This window comes from Ambystoma mexicanum, chromosome 5p (assembly GCF_040938575.1).
Source record: "Ambystoma mexicanum isolate Mex_15411 chromosome 5p, UKY_AmexF1_1, whole genome shotgun sequence".
Lineage (NCBI taxonomy): Eukaryota > Metazoa > Chordata > Amphibia > Caudata > Ambystomatidae > Ambystoma > Ambystoma mexicanum.
Window position 1 is genome coordinate 975,206,946 of NC_090930.1, and position 19,747 is coordinate 975,226,692.

A 19,747-nucleotide genomic window follows, 5' to 3' on the forward strand; every position below is an offset into this window, starting at 1 on the left:
AAGTAACCTCAACGAGACGTGTCAAGGTAAGGTGCCAGAAGCGGTGACTGCAGGACGGGTTATACTGTGCAACCCTTGTGATCTAGCGCATAAACGGACAGCACCGTTAGGGTTAGGGACTTTTTGAACATTTTTGTGTAAATATATAATATATATAACGTGTGACATTTAACGGCCAAGTTTCGGAACTCAGTCATTTGGGATTAGCCCTGTGCGAGGGAACAAAACAGGTTGTTACAATGAATGACGAGGACGCAGGGCAAAGGCGTCCACGAGTTGACAGATATGCATGCACCCCAAAGGAAAAGCTCTTCTTATCCCTTGTCTGTATTGTTATAACAGTAGGGTCCACAATATTCCTCTGGTACCTTGAGCACCATGATATTTATGCTGCCCATAATTTGCTGCCTCCCACGCCTCTGCCTCCAACACCAGAACTAGTAACTATTCCCCATATAGATCAGGAGTATCGGAAAAAGCACCCTAGGAATAGCATCCTCACATGGATGAATGAAACAAACCAGATACTAAATAAAACCAACTGTTACATATGTACATATGTTCCCCATAGCCATGAAAGCGGACCCGAATGGTACGCGACTCCTGCTACAAGTGATACATGTGTGCCTTGGCGAGATTATCTTTTGCGTGCCTCCCGAAACTATACCGAAAATGTGACACTCACATTTGTGAATAGGAAAAATGAGACAAGCACTCAGACTAGAATACAGGGAGGAATTTACCCAATGTAACTAGATATCTTAACCCTTTAAGTGCCAAGGACGAGGTATCTCGTCCTTTTCGGCACCTTGTTTTGAGCGATCCCTGCAAAGCAGGGATCGCTCAAAACTGTAATCCAACCCCCGGGCTATGTGAGGGGGAGGACCCCCCTCACTGCCAGGGGGCTGGATTACCTTCAGTTTCACGTCGGCGTGCGTAAAGCACGTCGGCGTGAAACTGAAAGTAAATCCACCGCAGCAGCCATTTTCGGCTGCTGCGGTGTATAAAGAAGGTGAGTGCCCTTCTTTGTCAGCCTCGATCTCCGGCTGTATTTCAAGCCGGAGATCGAGGCAGGTATCGTTGGAAAGGGGAGATTCTCCCCTTTCCAACAATACCAATTGTGTGGCATTGCTGCCCGCGGATCAGGCGCAGGGCGCCGCGATCCACGGGCAGCAACGTCACAGATCAAATGAAGATCTGTTTGTGACGCGGGGGGAGGGGGGGTTGCTTACTAGGTAAGCGGCCCCCCTCCCCCAGTGGCCCCAAGGCATGGGGCCCCAGCGCCAGAGACCCCTGGGGGCAGATAATCACTGCCCCCAGGGGTGAAAATAATAATAAAAAAAAAAATCGAGGGATGGAGGGAGGGGTTTTGGGGCCCTGGGGCCCACTGGACCACCAGGGATGGCACAAAAGTGGTGTCCCTGGTAAGGGGACTTTCTCCCCTTTCCAAGGACACCACATATGAGGCATTGCTGCCCGCGGATCGGGCGCAGGGCGCGCGATCCGCGGGCAGCAATGCCAGTGGATCAATGAAGATCCATTTGTGACGCAGGGGGAGAAGGGCTGCTTACTAGGTAAGCGGCCCCCCTCCCCCAGTGGCCCCAAGGCATGGGGCCACAGCGCCAGAGACCCCTGGGGGCAGATAATCACTGCCCCCAGGGGTGACAATAAAAATAAATAAAAGCAAAAAAAAAAACAAAAAAAAAAATCGAGGGGAGGTGGGAGGGGGTTTGGGGCCCTGGGGGCCACTGGACCACCAGGGATTGATCAAAAAGTGGTGTCTCGGGAAAGGGGACTTTCTCCCCTTTCCAAGGACACCACATATGAGGCATTGCTGGTCACGGATCGGGCGCAGGGCGCGCGATCCTAGGAAGGGGCATCTGACCCCAGGGAGGGATCCAAGAGGTGGGGCCCCCCTATCTGCCCCCAGGATGCATTTCCCAAAAGAGGACACCCGTGGGAATGCACAGAGGTCTGACTTGCGCGAAGCAGCCCAGAATCTATTACCCAGAACCCCAGACAAAGTGAACATTGTGTTTTTTCCCCACCAAATATCACACTTTGTCAGGGATTGTGGCTAATAAAAACTGGGGCAATTTGTGCAAGGCAGACCTCTGTGGATTCCCACGGGTGTCCTCTTTTGGTAAATGCATGGGGTTCCCCGTTTCCCTTGCTGGCTTCGACACCCTAGGCCCAAATCTGTAGGTTGCCCACATGAACAAAATGGGCAGTGGCGAATGGCTTGGGGTTCCCAGTGGGTTACCATTTTCCTTTTGCGCCCCCGGTAGGTGCACCCACACATGTGAGGTACCGTTTTCATCGGGACACGTGTGGGGACGCGGGAAGGTAGGCCACGTGTTGTTGGCGGTGTGTTTCGGTGGGTGGCCAGAGCGGAATGTCTGAGAATTGTCTTAATTTCCGGCCAATTTCAGAGACATTTCCCTGTGGCCACTCACCGAAACACGTCGCCAACAGCAGATGTCATACCTTCTCGTGTTCCCACAGGTGTCCCAACGAAAAAGGTACCTTGCATGTGTGGGTGCACCTACCGGGGGGCGCAAAAGGAAAAGGGTAACCTGCTGGTAACCCCAAGCCTTTCGCCACTGCCCATTCTGTCGACCGGCACAACATACAGATATGGGCCTCGGGTGTCCAAGCCACCAAGGAAAACAGGGAACCCCATGCATTTCCGAAAAGAGGACACCCGTGGGAATCCGCAGAGGTATGATTTGCGTACATCGCCCCAGAATTTATTACCCAGACACCCCCGCAAAGTCCGATATGTGGGGAAAAAAACGCATTTTCCAGACATTTCGCTCGGCGCACCCATCGAAACACGCCCCCAACAACACATGGCCTACCGTCACGCGTTCCCACAGGTGTCCCGTTGAAAACGGTACACCACATGTGTGGGTGCACCTACCTGGCCGCCAAGGGGAAAGCCGAAAACACAAGTAAACCCAAGTCTGTTTTCATGGCGAAATATCAGACATTCTGCCGACCGGCACAACGTACAGATATGGGCCTCGGGTGTCCAAGCCACCGAGGAAAACCGGGAACCCCATGCATTTCCGAAAAGAGGACACCCGTGGGAATCCGCAGAGGTATGATTTGCGCACATCGCCCCATACCTCTGCGGATTCCCACGGGTGTCCTCTTTTCGGAAATGCATGGGGTTCCCTGTTTTCCTTGGTGGCTTGGACACCCGAGGCCCATATCTGTACGTTGTGCCGGTCGGCAGAATGTCTGAGATTTCCCTCTGAAAACAGACTTGGGGTTACTTGTGTTTTGGGCTTTCCCCTTGGCGGCCAGGTAGGTGCACCCACACATGTGAGGTACCGTTTTCATCGGGACACCTGTGGGAACGCGTGACGGTAGGCCATGTGTTGTTGGGGGCGTGTTTTGATGGGTGCGTTGAGCGAAATGTGCGGAAAATGCGTTTTTTTCCCCAAATTTCGGACTTTGCGGGGCTGTCTGGGTAATAAATTCTGGGGCGATGTGCGCAAATCATACCTCTGCGGATTCCCACGGGTGTCCTCTTTTCGGAAATGCATGGGGTTCTCCGTTTTCCTTGGTGGCTTGGACACCCGAGGCCCATATCTGTATGTTGTGCCGGTCAGCAGAATGGCTGAGATTCCCCTCTGCAAACAGACTGGGGGTTGCTTGCGTTTTCGGCTTGCCCCTTGCCAGCCAGGTAGGTGCACCCACGCATGTGAGGTACCGTTTTCATCGGGACACCTGTGGGAACGCGGGACGGTAGGCCATGTGTTGTGTTTGTGTGGTTTTCATAACGTTTTGACCCATTTGCTGGTGCCCTTTGTCTCACAACCCTTTCTTTTCCCAAATGTGACCTACATTTAGTCGCTGCTTTAGCCACCATACACTTTTGTAACCTGCACAAGTCACCTACCCTTGAAAAGGTCTGCCTGTGCTCTTTCAAAAAATGTATGGCTGCCGTTCCTCACCACATTGGTTTTCCCAATTTACACATGCTAAGTGCGTCTGGTAAGGCCGTGAGCGTAAAACTCCTGTGTACCATGGCTCAGTGTTTGGCTTGTGGTATTGCTTGTTTTGTAAAAACACTACAAAAATGGTATTCTCTCCTAACTGCAAAAGCCGGGGGAATGTAATGGAGCATTGCTTTTCTCAAAATTCATAGAAGCCATTGCCGTACCAAGCCAACCATGTCCAACACATACCTTTTTTTTCAGTCATTTTCCCGCTTTTCCCCCATTCGATGGCAGTTTCCCCTACGTAGTTGTTGCCTGACCTATGCAAATCACCCCTTCCTAAACTTGGAATTTTGTCTACTTTTCAGAAATATATGCCTTTCTGTCCTCCAATTTGGCTTTCCTGCCCTTTTCTTCCATTCCGTCCATGCATGTCCAATTGGCAAAAATGGCAAAAATCGCCTACCTCTCACAAAACGGTTGATAACCACATCAAAATAATTTTTTTCCTTTTCCACTCAACCTGTTCCTGAAAGCCACGACATTGGGGAACTCAGCACAGCAAACCATTTGTTCCTAGCTCTTACAAGGAAAAAAAACACAGGCTTCTTTGTACATCATTTTATTGGCATTTTTTGAAAAAACCCAAAATTTTCACACTTTTTCCTTATTTTCTCTCACCCCCCTACGCAACCTGGGATTCCTGGGTGGCGTTACGACCGCCTACATGTGGGGAAAAAAAGGAGCCAAATTTGGCCGAGATATCTCATGTAACAAAAAAGTTACAAGCCATTGAATGGCCACATACCAAAATCACCAAAAAAGGCCCTGGCACTGGGGAGAAATACCCATGGCACTTACAAGGGTTAATAGATCCATTTCCTGCCCATCTAAAGAAATAGAAATGATTCCTCTAACCGATTATATGAGAGACAACAAAGCAGTACTACCACACCCAATCCCTATACAAAATATACCTCGTAGGGACCCCTTTTGCTACCAGCGAAACAAGACACATGCTCAGGCTGTTTTCATGGGTAGACATAACTGCCAGAATATAGTAGATTTGAATAGTATATCCGCACCCTTTAGTCCCTCTAAGGGGGCAATGTTTATTTGCGGGGAGGAAGCATACCTCTGGTTACCGCGCTATTGGAAAGGTAGATGTACCGTTGGATACGTAATGTTGGGTTTGCATTACAAATCTGTGGAGGAAGTGAACTTAAAACCCAAGGCAAAGGGAATAAAAATGGGTACACGGGATTACCAGCGAAGGAAAAGAGGTGTTATTACTAAAGAAGACACCACTTGGGATGAATTCTTTGATTTCCTAAAGGGCATAGTGATGCCATGGGAATAGCTATGAATTCCAGAAGCATTAGGCACTTGGCTAGATTAGTAGAAAAGGAACTAAATGTGACCGGTGACATACTGGCAAACCTCACTAAAGAAGTACAAGCAGTCCGGATGGTCGCATTACAAAACCGACTAGTATTAGACATAATGCTGGCAGAAGTAGGAGGGGCTTGTAAAATAATTGGCACTTCTTGCTGCACTTTTATACCTGATTATAGCACCGATATCTTTAAAGGGATCGATGAAATGCATAAAATGGCAGCTCAAATACATTCTGAATTTGGGCCTAGGGATGGGACATCCTGGTTCTGGGATCTATTACGGAGCTGGGGATGGAAACTCCTCACCCCTCTTCTTGTCATAGGAGGATTAATAGCTGCTTGCTGCTGTTGCATTCAGTGCTTTCCCTTATGTATGTCTGTCATAGGAGATTGCTGCAGGAAAATGATGGGAGCACTGGCACCCAAACCCACTAATGCCATGGCCACTAACGAGATGATAAAGTTATAGGAGGCAATTGAGGGGTTACAGAAGATTGATGTGTCGGACAACGACAATGAAAGAATGAATGAATACAAACTAAACCATGTGTATTACTGATAAAGTCTTGCTGACGCAAAAGGGTTGTTTGTAAATACCACATTCATGTAATTGCCATGTTTCTTTGCCCCAGCAAGACTTAAACCCATTGCCCATGTTATAGCATTATGTCCATGTTAAACCAACTGCTTTTGTGTCCGCACACAAGGCCCAGGGTTTTCGCCTGGAACAGATATTACTCACAGGCTTAGGAATGTTCCCTCTGCTCTCCTTTCCTGTAAAGGCTACATAAATAATGTCTGTTAAAACTCTTGCACTTCTCGTCCTGTCTAAAGCTGCCGTGCGAGTCAGCATGCATTCATTGACCCTGGGGTCTCCTCTATGAATGATGATTGCTAGCATCTGCACTCTTTCCCGAAACATAAGCATAAAGCGTATCTATATTCGGAGTTGTTATTCTCTGGGATATGTGGGAAGGGGAACTTGTGTCGGAGCTCGTGCGTCATTCTGTAAAAGATATGTCCTGCTATTGTCCAGCAGCCCATGAATGGATATTATTATCACTACCGCGGCAAGTTATGTGTAGTTTGCAAATTCCCCACTGTGTCAAATGTGATGAATTAGCTTTTTTTTACGACCACGCATGTTAAAGATTACACGTGCATCCTGAAGGATATTTTGACTTGTTTAGATAAGCTATATGAGTAATGACCATTTGCAAATGTTCAGCCTTTATAAAATGTCACCGCAAGGGCTGGAATAACAGCCAAAAGTGTTTTGGCAGGAAACTATGTCAGGAAGTGCCTGGGCTTCGCGCCAGTAATAAGACTCAATGTAAACGTTTTCCTATAAAGAGCCTGCTCACTGTAATGTTAGTAGCTCACTCTAGATAGCATCCCTATGGTGTATCTTGCAGTCAGCCCTTCCGCGGAAGTTTTGCATTGCAATAAATGATTGTTGAACTCACTTACTAGTGTGTTTATTGATGGAGACCTCCGCCTGGTGAATTTTAGCATTGACTACACTTATCTCAAGCAGGGGTCAATGTGAGCTGTAGGGTAGTTACACAGATTCACAGTGACAAGTATTCAAATAAACACTTGCACACAAGGATTCTGTTATGCTCACCTAGCTCCCACAGAGGAGTCGTTCTGAACTGGACAGCTGCGGTCTCCACCAATGTGACGCGTAGGGCCGAGATGACGGACTGGACTGGCCCACCTAGCTTCGTTTGCTTGGTCCGTAGGAATATTCTTCTGCAAATGGAGAAAGGGAATTAACCACCCGTGGAGACGAGTGTAAATCCGCCCACCCCCGCTGTTCTCCCCACGGATCACCTTTGATGTACCCTCTTATAGTCTCACCTGATGGTTTGAAAAGATGAGCTCTCCATCCTGGATTGAGCGCAGGGGCGCATTGATAACCAGTTGCTTCACTGGCTCGAAGGAATTGGTGAGTTCCAGAACAATATTGACTCCGAAAAGTATGTAGTTCGTAAGAGTTCAAATGCCTGACTTTCACTCTTGTCCGATTCCTTGGGTCAAGATTGCAGCTTGACGCTAGTGAAGAGTTCCTCGTGGCAACCGGTAATATTCTGGTAAGGATTTGTATTTCCAACACAGTTCGATAAATAATGTCAATATGTAACCTGTTGCTTTCTCCCTTATTCAGGCACTGAGAGAAAGTATGAAGTCTCGGGGAATAATACCTCCGGCGGTAAAATCAGGTAAGTCTAATGTGGTGAGGAGGGTTCACCTTGATAGTCCATTTGTTTCACCTTTCTGTCCTTTTGTTTCCCCTTAGGGGCCGGGGTTCGGCGAAGATGCAGTGGAAGCTGTGCCGACCCGTTAAGAAGAATAGTACCCCTGGTGGTAAAATCAGGTAAGTCTATGGGGGGTTTACTAATATTCCTCTGTGTATTCCCTTGGCTCACCTTGCTGTTCGCGTCTACTCCTTAGGTGCCGGAATGCGGCGGGAACATGCAGGAGGATGCAGTGGAATGCGAAGATGCTGCGAAGGCCGGTGAGTTCAGCGTGGCGCTGCAACAGGCGAGGCAACACGCATAAAATAACTTCTTTCTTCCAGCTCGAAGGCGCGATGGATCGGGAATTCAGGTAAGGATCAAAGGTTGCTCTTGTTCTAACCTTTTCTCCTTCTTTCTCCCTTTTTCTAGGAGCTCCAAACTCGAGGCGGGCGTGGCAGAAGACTGGATGCAGACTTGCACGCACGGTGAGCGTTACGCTCCTGGATGCAGAATAACACGAAGCGTGTGCTGCTCTTTGGGCGTGGTTTAAATAGCCTCCAAAGTAGTTCCAGGCAAGTATTCCTCCCCAGCCCCCCCACCCCCCCTGAGTAAAAAAAAAAAAAAAAAAAAAAAAAAAAAAAAAAAAAAAAAATAGTCCCTCGGTAAAATAGTCCCTTCCAAGCCTCATTTGGCTTGGAGATCTTGCAGCATTGTCTGTATCAGGTAAGCTTGCAGCATGGTCTGCATCAGGTAAGTTCTACTCTATGAGCCTGGCGCCATAGGCGCCAGGACTGACTCTCCACATGAGCCTGGCGCCATAGGCGCCAGGACCGCACCCAAACAGCCCCTGGAAGGCGTTTTTGGGCTTGCCCAAAATAACTTGATACCTGCTTCCGGGGTTGCTGGACCTGGTCTGGGTCCCCGGGGGTAGGCATCATGACAGATTCTTGAATTATCAGTCAGTTAGAATAAGCCTTCTTCAGAAGAGAGCAATATAAAAGCAACACACAAATACTCTCCAAAATGATACACTCTTAGTTTCTAAATCAGTAAAGAACCTTTTGGGATGGCCCACAGTCACAACCTACGTCCTCAGGTGACTTCAATAATTGGGGTGCTGGGGACATTAATATCTTACTGTTGCATTTAGAATACTCTTAGAACTTGGTCAAAGGAAAAGGTTATTAGAACAAACAAGAGACCACAAATATTCTTGAGCAGGCAAATACTTTTGGATCCCCTAAGCAGAGTCATTCAGTTTAACAGGTTAAGCCAAAGTCAATAGGCAAACGTCTTATGTGAGCTGAAGCACTTCTGGTAGGTAAGTCAGAAAAGTCTTTGAAGAAGAGAAGAGAAGAATCAATGTAGGGCCACACGCTGTTTAGGCTTGTGAGTAGTAGAAGATGCAAGCAACTCTACAGTAAGAGGCAAGTTCTCTCAGACGTTACAGTACCTTTGGATTGAAGAAAAAGTGCAGCAGATGACTTCTGTTCCTGTGCAGCTCTGCAGATCTCACTGTTCCTGGGCCTTAGTCTTGGGGACAAAAGGAGGACTTCTGGGGACTCCTGCACTGCAATGGGATGGTCACTGCTTGCAACTTTCCTTGCTTCTGGGGTCCCGCACTCTGTTGAGGGGGCTCAGGCTCAGTCAGTCCTGCTGCTTAGGAGTCCGGAGGATCTTCTTGGAGCTCTTGGCAAACTTAAAAGCACTGCACACAATCTGGTGTTCCTCTACCTGGCGTTTCGGTTTCCACCAGCAAATCTGTGGAAATGCAACCAGTTGTGAGAGAATGTCCAGGTGGCTTACTTTGGAGTGGATTGGTCCCACCAACTCAAAAAGGGAGAAGTCGTCCTTGCAGGGACTTCTCTGTCGATATGAATTTGGAGTTTCAGCACAGCCGCAGGGCTTACCTCGGGCAAACCAACGGCCAAGGAGTTGCAGCAGGTGTCCTCTTCAAGTTCTTCTTCGGTTCCTTCGTCCAGTGGTCGACTGCGTTCCAAGCCAAAAGCCTCACCTTTGATTCAGTTCTCTCCTATTCAATTCCAGCCTAGCTGTCAGTCACCCAACAGGGTGGCTGTCCTTGCCGGACAGTCAGCCAGAACATCACTATGGAGTGCATTTGGGTCTCCTAGGAGACTAAGCACACAGAGTTTCAGGCACCTAACTCACTTCTCAGACACCATGGAGCCAGAGGCGGGCTTCACTAGTGAATCCAGCGAAGGAAAAAATCGAACAAAGGGACCAAACCTTGTTTGGCGCGTAGAGTAAATCGCAAGAAGGACCTTTCCACAAAGAAATGGCGAAAAAAGAAGACCGGGGCCATTTTGACAAAAATGGCATCCTTGGGTGCTTTACTGCAGCTGCGAAGGCAGCCCGTGCTAAATGCACACCGCGGTAGTTACAACAAAACCACTGCCACCAGACATTCAACGAGAAAAGGGTAACAAAAAATATTACATGAGATGCTAGACAGAGGGGATACTAGGTAACCCCTCCAGCACCCTATTTTAAGATACTGTGTGCTGGGTCTAGAATAGTTACAAATGAAAGTAAAGTCAATTTCACTTTACTGTTCTTGGAAACAGTAATTTACCCAAGAGAAGGTATTTAAACCTTGCGAAATCTGGAAGACTTCCCTGTGCCACTGCACTGAAGGTGCTTTGTGACAATGTAAAAGATGATGCCTATGGAGTTTTTCAGACTCCATAACCAAAAGAAACACAGACTTCAAAAGTGGGAAAAAGGGTCTCACTCTCTCCAGGTAAAAGAAATCAAGTCCTCTGTAATAACTTGGAAGCTGATGAACACCCGAGCCAGCAGGTAAGTTATTAAGTAGATTTATTGTAGTTCAATGCCAGGGACAAAACATTGGCATGTCCTTTCCAAGTCAGCATACCTCCAACTGCCAAGCATAGAATCCGCCTTCAGATCACAACACACCAACACTCCACTCACACTGACATCACTACATTCCATTTTGCAGTGATGTCATCCACTCAGCTAGCATGACACATTACAACACTTCTCCATCCTTTACTTTGTTGGAAACAGAGAAAGATCACACCAAAACCACCACCAGACAAAATCCCCTACATGTACGTGTGGCCAGCACGCAATGCACCAACTAGTAACACCACTGGCGACAAGAAACTGCCCCCAGAGAACACTAAACCCCCGGACACTCCAAGGAAGATCAAGGAAACCGGAAAGTGCTCCACCAAAGGAATATGAACCCAATAAAACCTAAATGGCACCCCCAGAATACTAACAACTGTGCCAACACGTTAGGCAACATGACACCCCGTGTCAACCAAACCCTTACACCAAGTCCTACACCCAAATCAATACCACAACTAAACACCACTTCCACTCCTCTTTATAACAAAACAGAGAAGAACCCAACGCAGTGTAAAAAGGGCTCACTCCTTCCATGAACAGAACCGAACAACCTTCGAGACACAAAAATAAAAAACTACGCACCTCCACCTGTTCCAAGCTGCCCCTTGGAACCTAGGTCCTGCCACGACCCAGCGTCCTCACATGAAAAACTACTTAACAATCCACATCCCTTAGTGCACAAACCTCCTTCCGTCATAGTCTGCCCCCTAGGACACCAGGGCTGCCACCCCCGGGCACAAACCACACAGCTCATCCAGAGCAACAACAACGTAACAGTTCACCACAGGACCCCTAAGGTACCACAACACTACCGAACCCTGAACCATAGAGAACACAACCCGCAGAGCGCGGAACACAACCAGGACCAACCACCTAAACCAAACACACACCAAACACCCACACCAACCACTGCGGACCCCTGGTCCAGCCTACTGCACATCGCAGTACACCTACCACTCACCTAGGACCCCAGGTCCAGCCTACTGCCCCCCGCAGCACACCACTCCATACCTTGGACCCCAGGCCCAGCCTGCTACCACCCGCAGCACACCTACTACATACCATGGACCCCAGGTCCAGCCTCCTGCGCGAACGCAGGACATACTCTACTCACCTTGGACCCCTGGTCCAACCACCTGCAAAACAGCAGGACTACTTCAACACGGGACCTACCCAATGGCCCCAGCTTGCATGTTGCTATAGGAAACCCCAAACAGAGGCACACTAACAGTAGCACTCCTCACACACTCACGATAAGGATTGAGTCACCTTCAACTCCATATGCACCTTCACACCATATGCATAACTGCAAAAAGATAACGTTGTCTTGCATACGCATTTCAGTGCTACAAAAGATTACAGATAACATAACTGAACTATTGGGATGAGACATCTTAAAGCACTTTTGGATTGAAATGACTGCCCGATAAACCATAATCACCTGCGGGCACCCCCACCCACGAGTCCATCCAAACCAAATGACACCCAACCTGTAAAAAAATGTTAGGCCTATGGCAGATTAATGCAGACATTACTGTGATAATAACATGTGGGTGCCCCCACCCACAAGTCCAAACCCTAAAAGTTCATGTCCAGTCCACCTGGAAGAAATTGTTATTAACACAACAACATATCAATAATTCTCACTCACTTGTAGCATACGACAACCACAACCCTAAAATACAGCCACTCACACTCATACAAACAACCAGCGCGCGCGTGCATCAACTTCACTCACACGGGCCGTTGCCACATACTACCTGTCAACACACACACAACCTCAAACACACAAAGCTCCTCACTGATATTCTGGACGCCACTGGTCTTCCATGTCCCTCCCAACAGCAAGCGTAGGACCCCCCCACTCTTCCCGGGTCCCAAAAATGCTGCACAACACTGGAGTGTTCTTGACATGAATTTCACCCCGGGCGGAACATAATCCTCGATAGCCTTAGTCCTGGGTAACTTGGACCAGAATATACTAACACAGATGTCCGCCCTCGCCTTCTCCTTATCACAAGACTGCACAGCTGTTGACAACGGCCCGCGCCGCTTTCCTGTAAGCTACCTGTCCGCTTGTGCGTGTCTGCCGGTGCCCGAACATCGAGTGCTTCGTAACAAAACAACAAGTGTTCCTTGCGTTCCAGCTGCACGCGCTGGAACGCACACCCTCGCGAGGGCAACGTGATCAACTCTGCATGTTCGGCCCCTCCTCTTGGAACGCGGAAGTGTTCCAGCTTGCCTCGCTGGAACGCAGGCTCGACAAGAGGCAACGTCATCATTCGGCCTGAGGAGCGGCCACGGCCACATGTCTCCTGCGCCTTGACTCCCTCTGGCCCCGAAGAGTCCATGGCGCCGGGGCACTCCCCTTCCGACGCCCTCCTCCATGGCCGACCATACACATGTCTCGCTCCCGGCCGCATGGCTGGTGGGGACGTCCTCCCTGGGCTCCGAAAACGGCGGATGCGGCTGACATGGCGGGGGCACTCCAACCCCCCTACAACTCGCAGAGCGCAACAAAACGGAACTTGAACTGCTGGGCAACGGAGCTCACCACTGAAACGCACGCACCCACTTCTTACAGCGTGGCACACCGGACAGCGTGCCGCTAGACACCCCTCAGCACCACCCGGTCACTGGGGCCAAGCGGGCCTTGAAACTGGGTTCACAAACCCAGCAATGCACACCGATATGTGTGCCGACCTGCACCCGCACACCGAAAAGTGTGCCGAACAGCTGCCCACAACACCTCCCAGCACCACCCGGTCACTGGGCAAGGCAGCTTCTGGAGCAACAGGGTAAAACAACACTGCACACCGACCTGAGTGCCGACCCAGCTCCACCTTCAGCACCGCTTGGCCTGCTGAAGAATCTTAGACAGCCCAATTAAAACACCTTGGGCTCCAACTTGCTGTCAACTTGGCAAATGGACATGAATTCACAGGAGGGCAATGTTTTCCTGTTCCTGAACTGTCCCCTCCTCAACAGCATCCCATCCTCGTTGCCAGTGTAATAACTTGGAAGCTGATGAACACCCGAGCCAGCAGGTAAGTTATTAAGTAGATTTATTGTAGTTCAGCTCAGCTAGCAAGACACATTACAACATCCTCAAAATCCAGCAAAGTTGCTGAGGGTCTCTAAGGTAGAGGAAATAAGCACATTTCTGAGAATTCTCCCTAACAAGCTATCATGGCATTCAGTGGTTAAGTCTCTTTTCTACGAAAGGTCACTTGCCTCAGAGGACCCGATGCATCCAAAATAATAAACAAAAAAGTAATTTTCAATATGTATGTTGGGTGATGACTTTCAGATCCACAAAAAAGTTCTTAGCAATATCAGGACCTTTGGTAGTTAAGTTTCTGGCTTCTGAGGGTCTGATGGGCTCAAAATAATAAACAAAAGTTCTTTTCCGATTGGAGTTGGGGTGATAATTCTTTACCCCTCGGTCCACCTCTCGAACCTCACCCTCCCTCCGTCGGGTTCACTCTGGCTTATATTAAAAGGATTCTACTTGCTGTGGTTCACGTGCCGGTGGATTATGGCTTTTCACCTCTGGATCCCCTTCTTCCGGGCTCAGACCATGCAACAGTTTGCCTCCCTCTGTTGGGTTCACTACGGCTTTTCAAACCAATCTCATCTGTGATATTTATGAATCTTGATGTCTTTTTAAACAGCTCACTGTGGATCTCCCTCTGCCGGGTTTACTTTTGTCAACACACTGTTCATTGGGGACTTTCAGGCTTTGCCCCCTTTTCGTCGGCATCCCTCCGTCGGGTTCACTCTTGCTAACTTTTGCCAATCACACAATTCCTTCTACTTTATGATGCAGGACTCACTTCCTTGAGCTTTACAATCATCTGCTGGCTAAAGACTTTCAACTGTACAGAGTATTTTGCTAGACCCCCTTTATGACAACTTTGACCCCTTTCTCGCACCTCTCCCAAGGCCTTCTTGTAACAATCGTTTCAACAACAGGGTAAACGCCCAGAGTTTCCCAAGTGAGTACCCACGTGGGCCCAGACTCCTCTTTAGCTGGTTTTCCCCCCTCATGTTTACAGTTTTGTACTTTCTTCAATTAGCCATTTGCTACTTTCGGTCAATACAGTTCGGTTTCTTATCGGCACTCGACTCACCGGCTGTGATGAACCGCCTGGCTTTTCTGGTCTCTGGAGTCAAGGACGGTACCACGGTGGCAAGCGTCTCTCCACGGCTTGGTTAACAGCGGAAGAAGGCCCCGTGTACCGTTGACATCTGCTGCAACATACATAGGCTATTGTTCGTGGTCTTACGATTCCTTCCACATAGGATGTGCAGGCCTGTGTCAGAAAGGGCAAGGTTGCGTCTCTCCTTGTCACCCTTTCGGTTGTGGCTGCCTTTCTCCTCCCCTTCAACTGCCATGCTGGGTTAGCTCTCTCGTTGTGCGGTCTGCCTGGCTTGTATTGTGCTCTCGTGCTCCACCTTTTATCTATGTGGGGAAGGGACAGGGCTGTCAGGTGTGTGTGATTCTGGCCCCTTGCCTGACCCTTGCTTCGGGATATGCAAGTTTAATGGCTCAGGTGTTTGTCCGTCATCTTTCGCAGTGTGGGAAAGCATTTGTGTTGGAAAGGTGGGTTTAGTAGGGCGAGATCGGTAGAGTTTGTGAAACCAATGTGAATAATCAGGGCTATTTGTGAAATAAACAGGGGGGACACTGAACGGTAGTGTTTTGTCAATGCCAATTGAGAGGTCGGAAGATAATGACCAGAGGGACATGCAGAAGAATGACCAGGAGTATTCAGATAAGACACTTGAATACAGGGATTCAGGGAGAGATAACTTCTGGGCCCAACAGGGTTAGAGATCCTAGGGAATTAGTTATATACAAAGGGGTTGTTGGATCTGGACAAGAAAGTTCAATGGGACAAAGGGGGGGCCGATATAGTGCAACCTACAAAAGGTCTTAGGGATCTTGACCTACTCCGGTATAATACTGCGTATCACCTGGGGTATTTCCCCCCCGAGTATAACCCTGGGTTCCCCTACCCAGGTGGTCCTCTCTGGTTTGTATATCCCTAGAGTTGGGACCTGAGAGGGCCAGTTCTTCCAAGGCCACCCGAATAAGGGATTCCCGGAGTCAACTTGGGAGAATACACTCCGGTTTCTCACAGCCATCTGACACAAAGTTCTTCTTGGGCCTCAATCATGCATTGCATGCAAATGTATTACATACACAAATGACATTTCCAAGTGTTTCACATATGCAGCATGGTAAATGTGCCACTAGGGCATTGACGTGTCAGACTACAAAGTTTTACAATGGAGTGGCAGGGTTTGACCACTTTTAACCAGACAAAACCCAATGTCAGAGCACCAGAAACAACAGTCAGTCATTTGACCCAAGCAATCCAGATCTAAAAGTCCATGTTGTTATGTAAATGGTGACCAAAGCATATCATTCTTTATATATTGCTCAAATACCAGTGTCCATCGGGTTTATACGGTCTTCCAATTGTGGCAGTTATGGGAGCGTAGGGACACAATTATGGATTAATGTTCCAGGCATTGCACACAATAGCCAACATGGGAATCAGGAATTAGGATTATGAGTTGCCTATGTAGTGACAAGATGCTAGTACCAGAGGCATTTCCATTTGTTTTAGATTAAAGGTGAACAATGGCATAAGACCCTCTTTGTGTGTTCACTGCCTTACTGTCACTGGACATCAATGAACAATTCCTCAGGTTTTTCAGTTTTAGTTGTGCTGCCTTTAGAAGTAAAACGCAGATTAAATGATCTTATGTAATCAACAAACACTCTTACTGCACAAATTGTGTACAGTGCATGCAGTTGTAAGATGCTTCAGTTGCAGAGTAGATTGCTCTATACTTTCACTGTGACAGAATGCCATCTGGTAACAGCGGGATAGCCGGAGCTTACTTGATTTCTAATGATACAAGTAATTCTGGTTTCCATAGTCAGATCTGCTAATCAGACCCCACTTTTATTATGCTCCATTCCAAAAAGCATAATGCAACCACATACCTTGCTGTTACAGTCTACTGACATCCCCAGCAGCTGCCCTGAAGTGGCAATAGGACAGGTTTAAAGGTTACAAGTGCGCGCTGGAACACAAAGTTCCAACAGAGGTGGCGTTTCAACTGTATGCACCTCAAGCTCAAAATACATTTCTACACCACAGCAGCGTGGTGGCAGAATAATATCTTAATATAAGCCATGTCCAGTTTTGATATGGTCGCTATTGAAATTGGACAATTATGCAGCCAGAAGCATTTGATGTAATGTATGGCCAGCTTAATGAACAGCAACTCATTCAAGACAACTGCCTGGACTGGGCCAACCCAGGTAAAAATAAAATTGAATCCAGCCCATGAAGCCCTCTATTTGATCCCCATTAGAAAGGTCGCATCTTGCTCCAGAGAACAGACTCCTAGTGAGGTCACCTGAGAACTATTGCTTCAAAGAGAATGGCCAGCTCACACCAGCACTTTTGAATAAGGATTCACTGGAACTTGATTGAGAGTACAATCTACTCCAAATGCTGACTGGACAAGGCCTCCTGCAATTGTGACATTGTTAGCCGGACCCGCTCACTGGAGGTGGCAGATACTTGCCAATGACCTCTACAAATCTTCTTGGTTGGGAAGGTAAGAAAAATAACTCAAATCATCCCGAGACGCCAGACTGTCTCCCAGCAACTGCAAAGACCTGAAAGCGGCACTACTCCCGTTTACCACCTCAAAACCCTTTGAGCCAGCACGACCCTGCTTGACTCACTTAAAAGTACAAAATGACCCATTGTGCTGTGTTTTGCACTGCAGGAACTTCGAATCTGCTCATCTGCCCGTCAATTCATCTCAACACCTTTTGAAGCACATTTTTTAAGAGCATGTCCCCTGGTCCAAGCTTAATGGACCCTAGTGACTTTTAAGTCCAACTTCTCTACCTTTTGAAAGACATATTCAATAACTGACAATTTGTTGCTGAAATCTTTGCCTGCACATGTATTCAGTTAAATACATTCTGAATCTACATTGAGCTTAACATGGATGCATACAATGTACTCCTCAGCACTGATATGCAATTAACAGTTGCTGTAAAATATTATTCAAGGTAAAGAGACATATCACATTGCCACATGGCTTCCAATTCTGATAAAATAATTCACAAAATAAAAACAAATTAAGCATTTGCATCACTTGCAAAATCAGGATAATAAATATACTAGGTTAAATGCATGTCATTTGCTTACCTTGGAACAGCCCATAATTTTAGGGAAGGTGTAAGAGGAACATCCCTCCGGACTCTGGCCGAGTTGGCTGAAAGGGGTGTGAAAAGTGGCCTGAAAGAAAACACATACATTATGAGCAGAATGATAATGCAGTGGTGGTAAACATTATCCGGAGTACTCAGATTACAATTCCAAAACCATGGTTTGCTTCTTGGGCATGTTCGAGAATTAAATACTGCCTGGACCTAACTGTGTGCTCCTCTTTAACAGACTCTGCTGGCCTTCCATTAATGAATAAAAAAAAAAAAGGAGACCCAAGGCCCGAACCCCTGCTCAGGCAACAGGTAAGCACGCGGCGACATGAGTTTGCTCTCCCACTGCCCCCACAGGCCGTCCCCACCATCATCAGACAATGCCAACGACATCGCCCCTCCTGTTGTCCAGCAGCTGCAGGTTCAATAAGCATTATGCTCACTGGCATTGTACAGATCTACCAGTACAAATTACAAACATTAAAATCACCCCCCCCTCCCAAAACCAGCACTGTGTGACAGTCAAGGCAGTCCAAAATGAAACCCTCTACTAAATATTTAGATGTCCCCAGCTTATTGGTATCCGCAGCATGGGGCCATTATAAAAGATGATTAAAATGTGATCTCCCTGCTCGGGCATCAAGGTCACATATTGTATATAATCAGTTAGTTTCAGTTTCCTTAATTCGATAATTCAAAGAAGACCTTACCAATATTGCCAAATACCCATAGCAGCGTTCCTTTTCTTCTTAGAAGCCTTTACCAAAAAAAGAGACAAACCCATCTAATGACAGACCCTCCAGAGCCCACGTTTCTTGTAACAAAGCAGGTATCAAATATGTCACTATATCCAGATCCTTAAAATTGGATCCAGCACTGTCTATATTCCAGCTAAAATGACTAACGTATGTTCCGTTGGTGTGCTTAAGGTTTGCGCCCTATTCTTGCAGTTTAATACCTGTCCTTCTCGAGTTACATTATTTTGTGACCACAGAGGTCTATTGTCCTGCAAATTTGCCATAGATGTATGTCTCATTCTGTGCAGAACATTGGGACTAAACGTTTTACAATACATCCACAATTTTGCATGGTCGCTGGGCATAAACTCACTACAATCATGGAGATTAACAGAAAAAAAAAACAATGACCATACATATTCATGGAGTAGCCAAAAACAATTTGTTTCGGGGGGTCCCGATTCAACCCAAATGATCAATTGCCCTCAACCATGAGCTAGCGACTCCTTTGCTCATGGTTTCAAGCCGTCTGCCGCACCACTGCGTACGGCACAGTAGAACTATAAAAGCCATCATGCTGTGAGTGGGCCTTGGGAAATGGATACACAGGAATAGGATTGAAGGAAAACACGTCGAAACCCAGGGATATGGAAGCTTTGCATTATTACAGATCCAATCAGTTACCAAGGGGGAAACCAGTGATATCAACACCCAATTGGTATTGCTATAGAAGGCAGGTAATTCTAGACTCACAATGTCCTCTGAGGTAATACTGCATAGATCTGTAATGAGATGGAATAAATGAAGTAGCCAGGTAAGATTTAAAAATGTGCTGGCTGTGGTTGGTTCATTTTCCACAATTTATACATTTGGAGCCAGTGCACCCTGAAAACTTCTCAACAGCATGCATCTTGGCTGATGTTGTCATACTTAAGGATTCAACACAAGAAAGCTATGTCATGCTGTTTGTCCCAACTTTGCCATCTCTCCCACTTTGTGGAGGTGGGTGTTTAGCATGGCTCCCATAACTTGCACAGGCCAGAGTATTAGCCCGCAGTGGGGAAGGTTCAGCCACATACCGCTGGGACTTACTTGGTGAGGTATGCGACAATTCTGACCGGCAGGTGCCAGAAATACAAGGCACGCTCTGTTCGACAGGGCCACTTTTAGATCGGGGTCAGCAATCAGAGGAATTGAAGACGGGAGCCCTCCTCAAGGGCTGTTCAATAGTCAATGTCTCTTCGATAGTGTCTGCACATGC

General features: G+C 47.6%; 1 protein-coding gene across 1 annotated transcript in view; it reads right to left on the bottom strand.

The window, feature by feature from the left end:
• The window catches only part of LOC138481343 (enoyl-CoA delta isomerase 2-like), a 316,256-nt gene that overhangs the window by 46,184 nt on the left and 250,325 nt on the right, over positions 1 to 19,747 (bottom strand). The window contains exon 8 of the mRNA XM_069613445.1: positions 17,739 to 17,828. Coding sequence (XP_069469546.1) covers positions 17,739 to 17,828 — 90 coding nt within the window. The remainder of the gene's footprint in view (positions 1 to 17,738; positions 17,829 to 19,747) is intronic.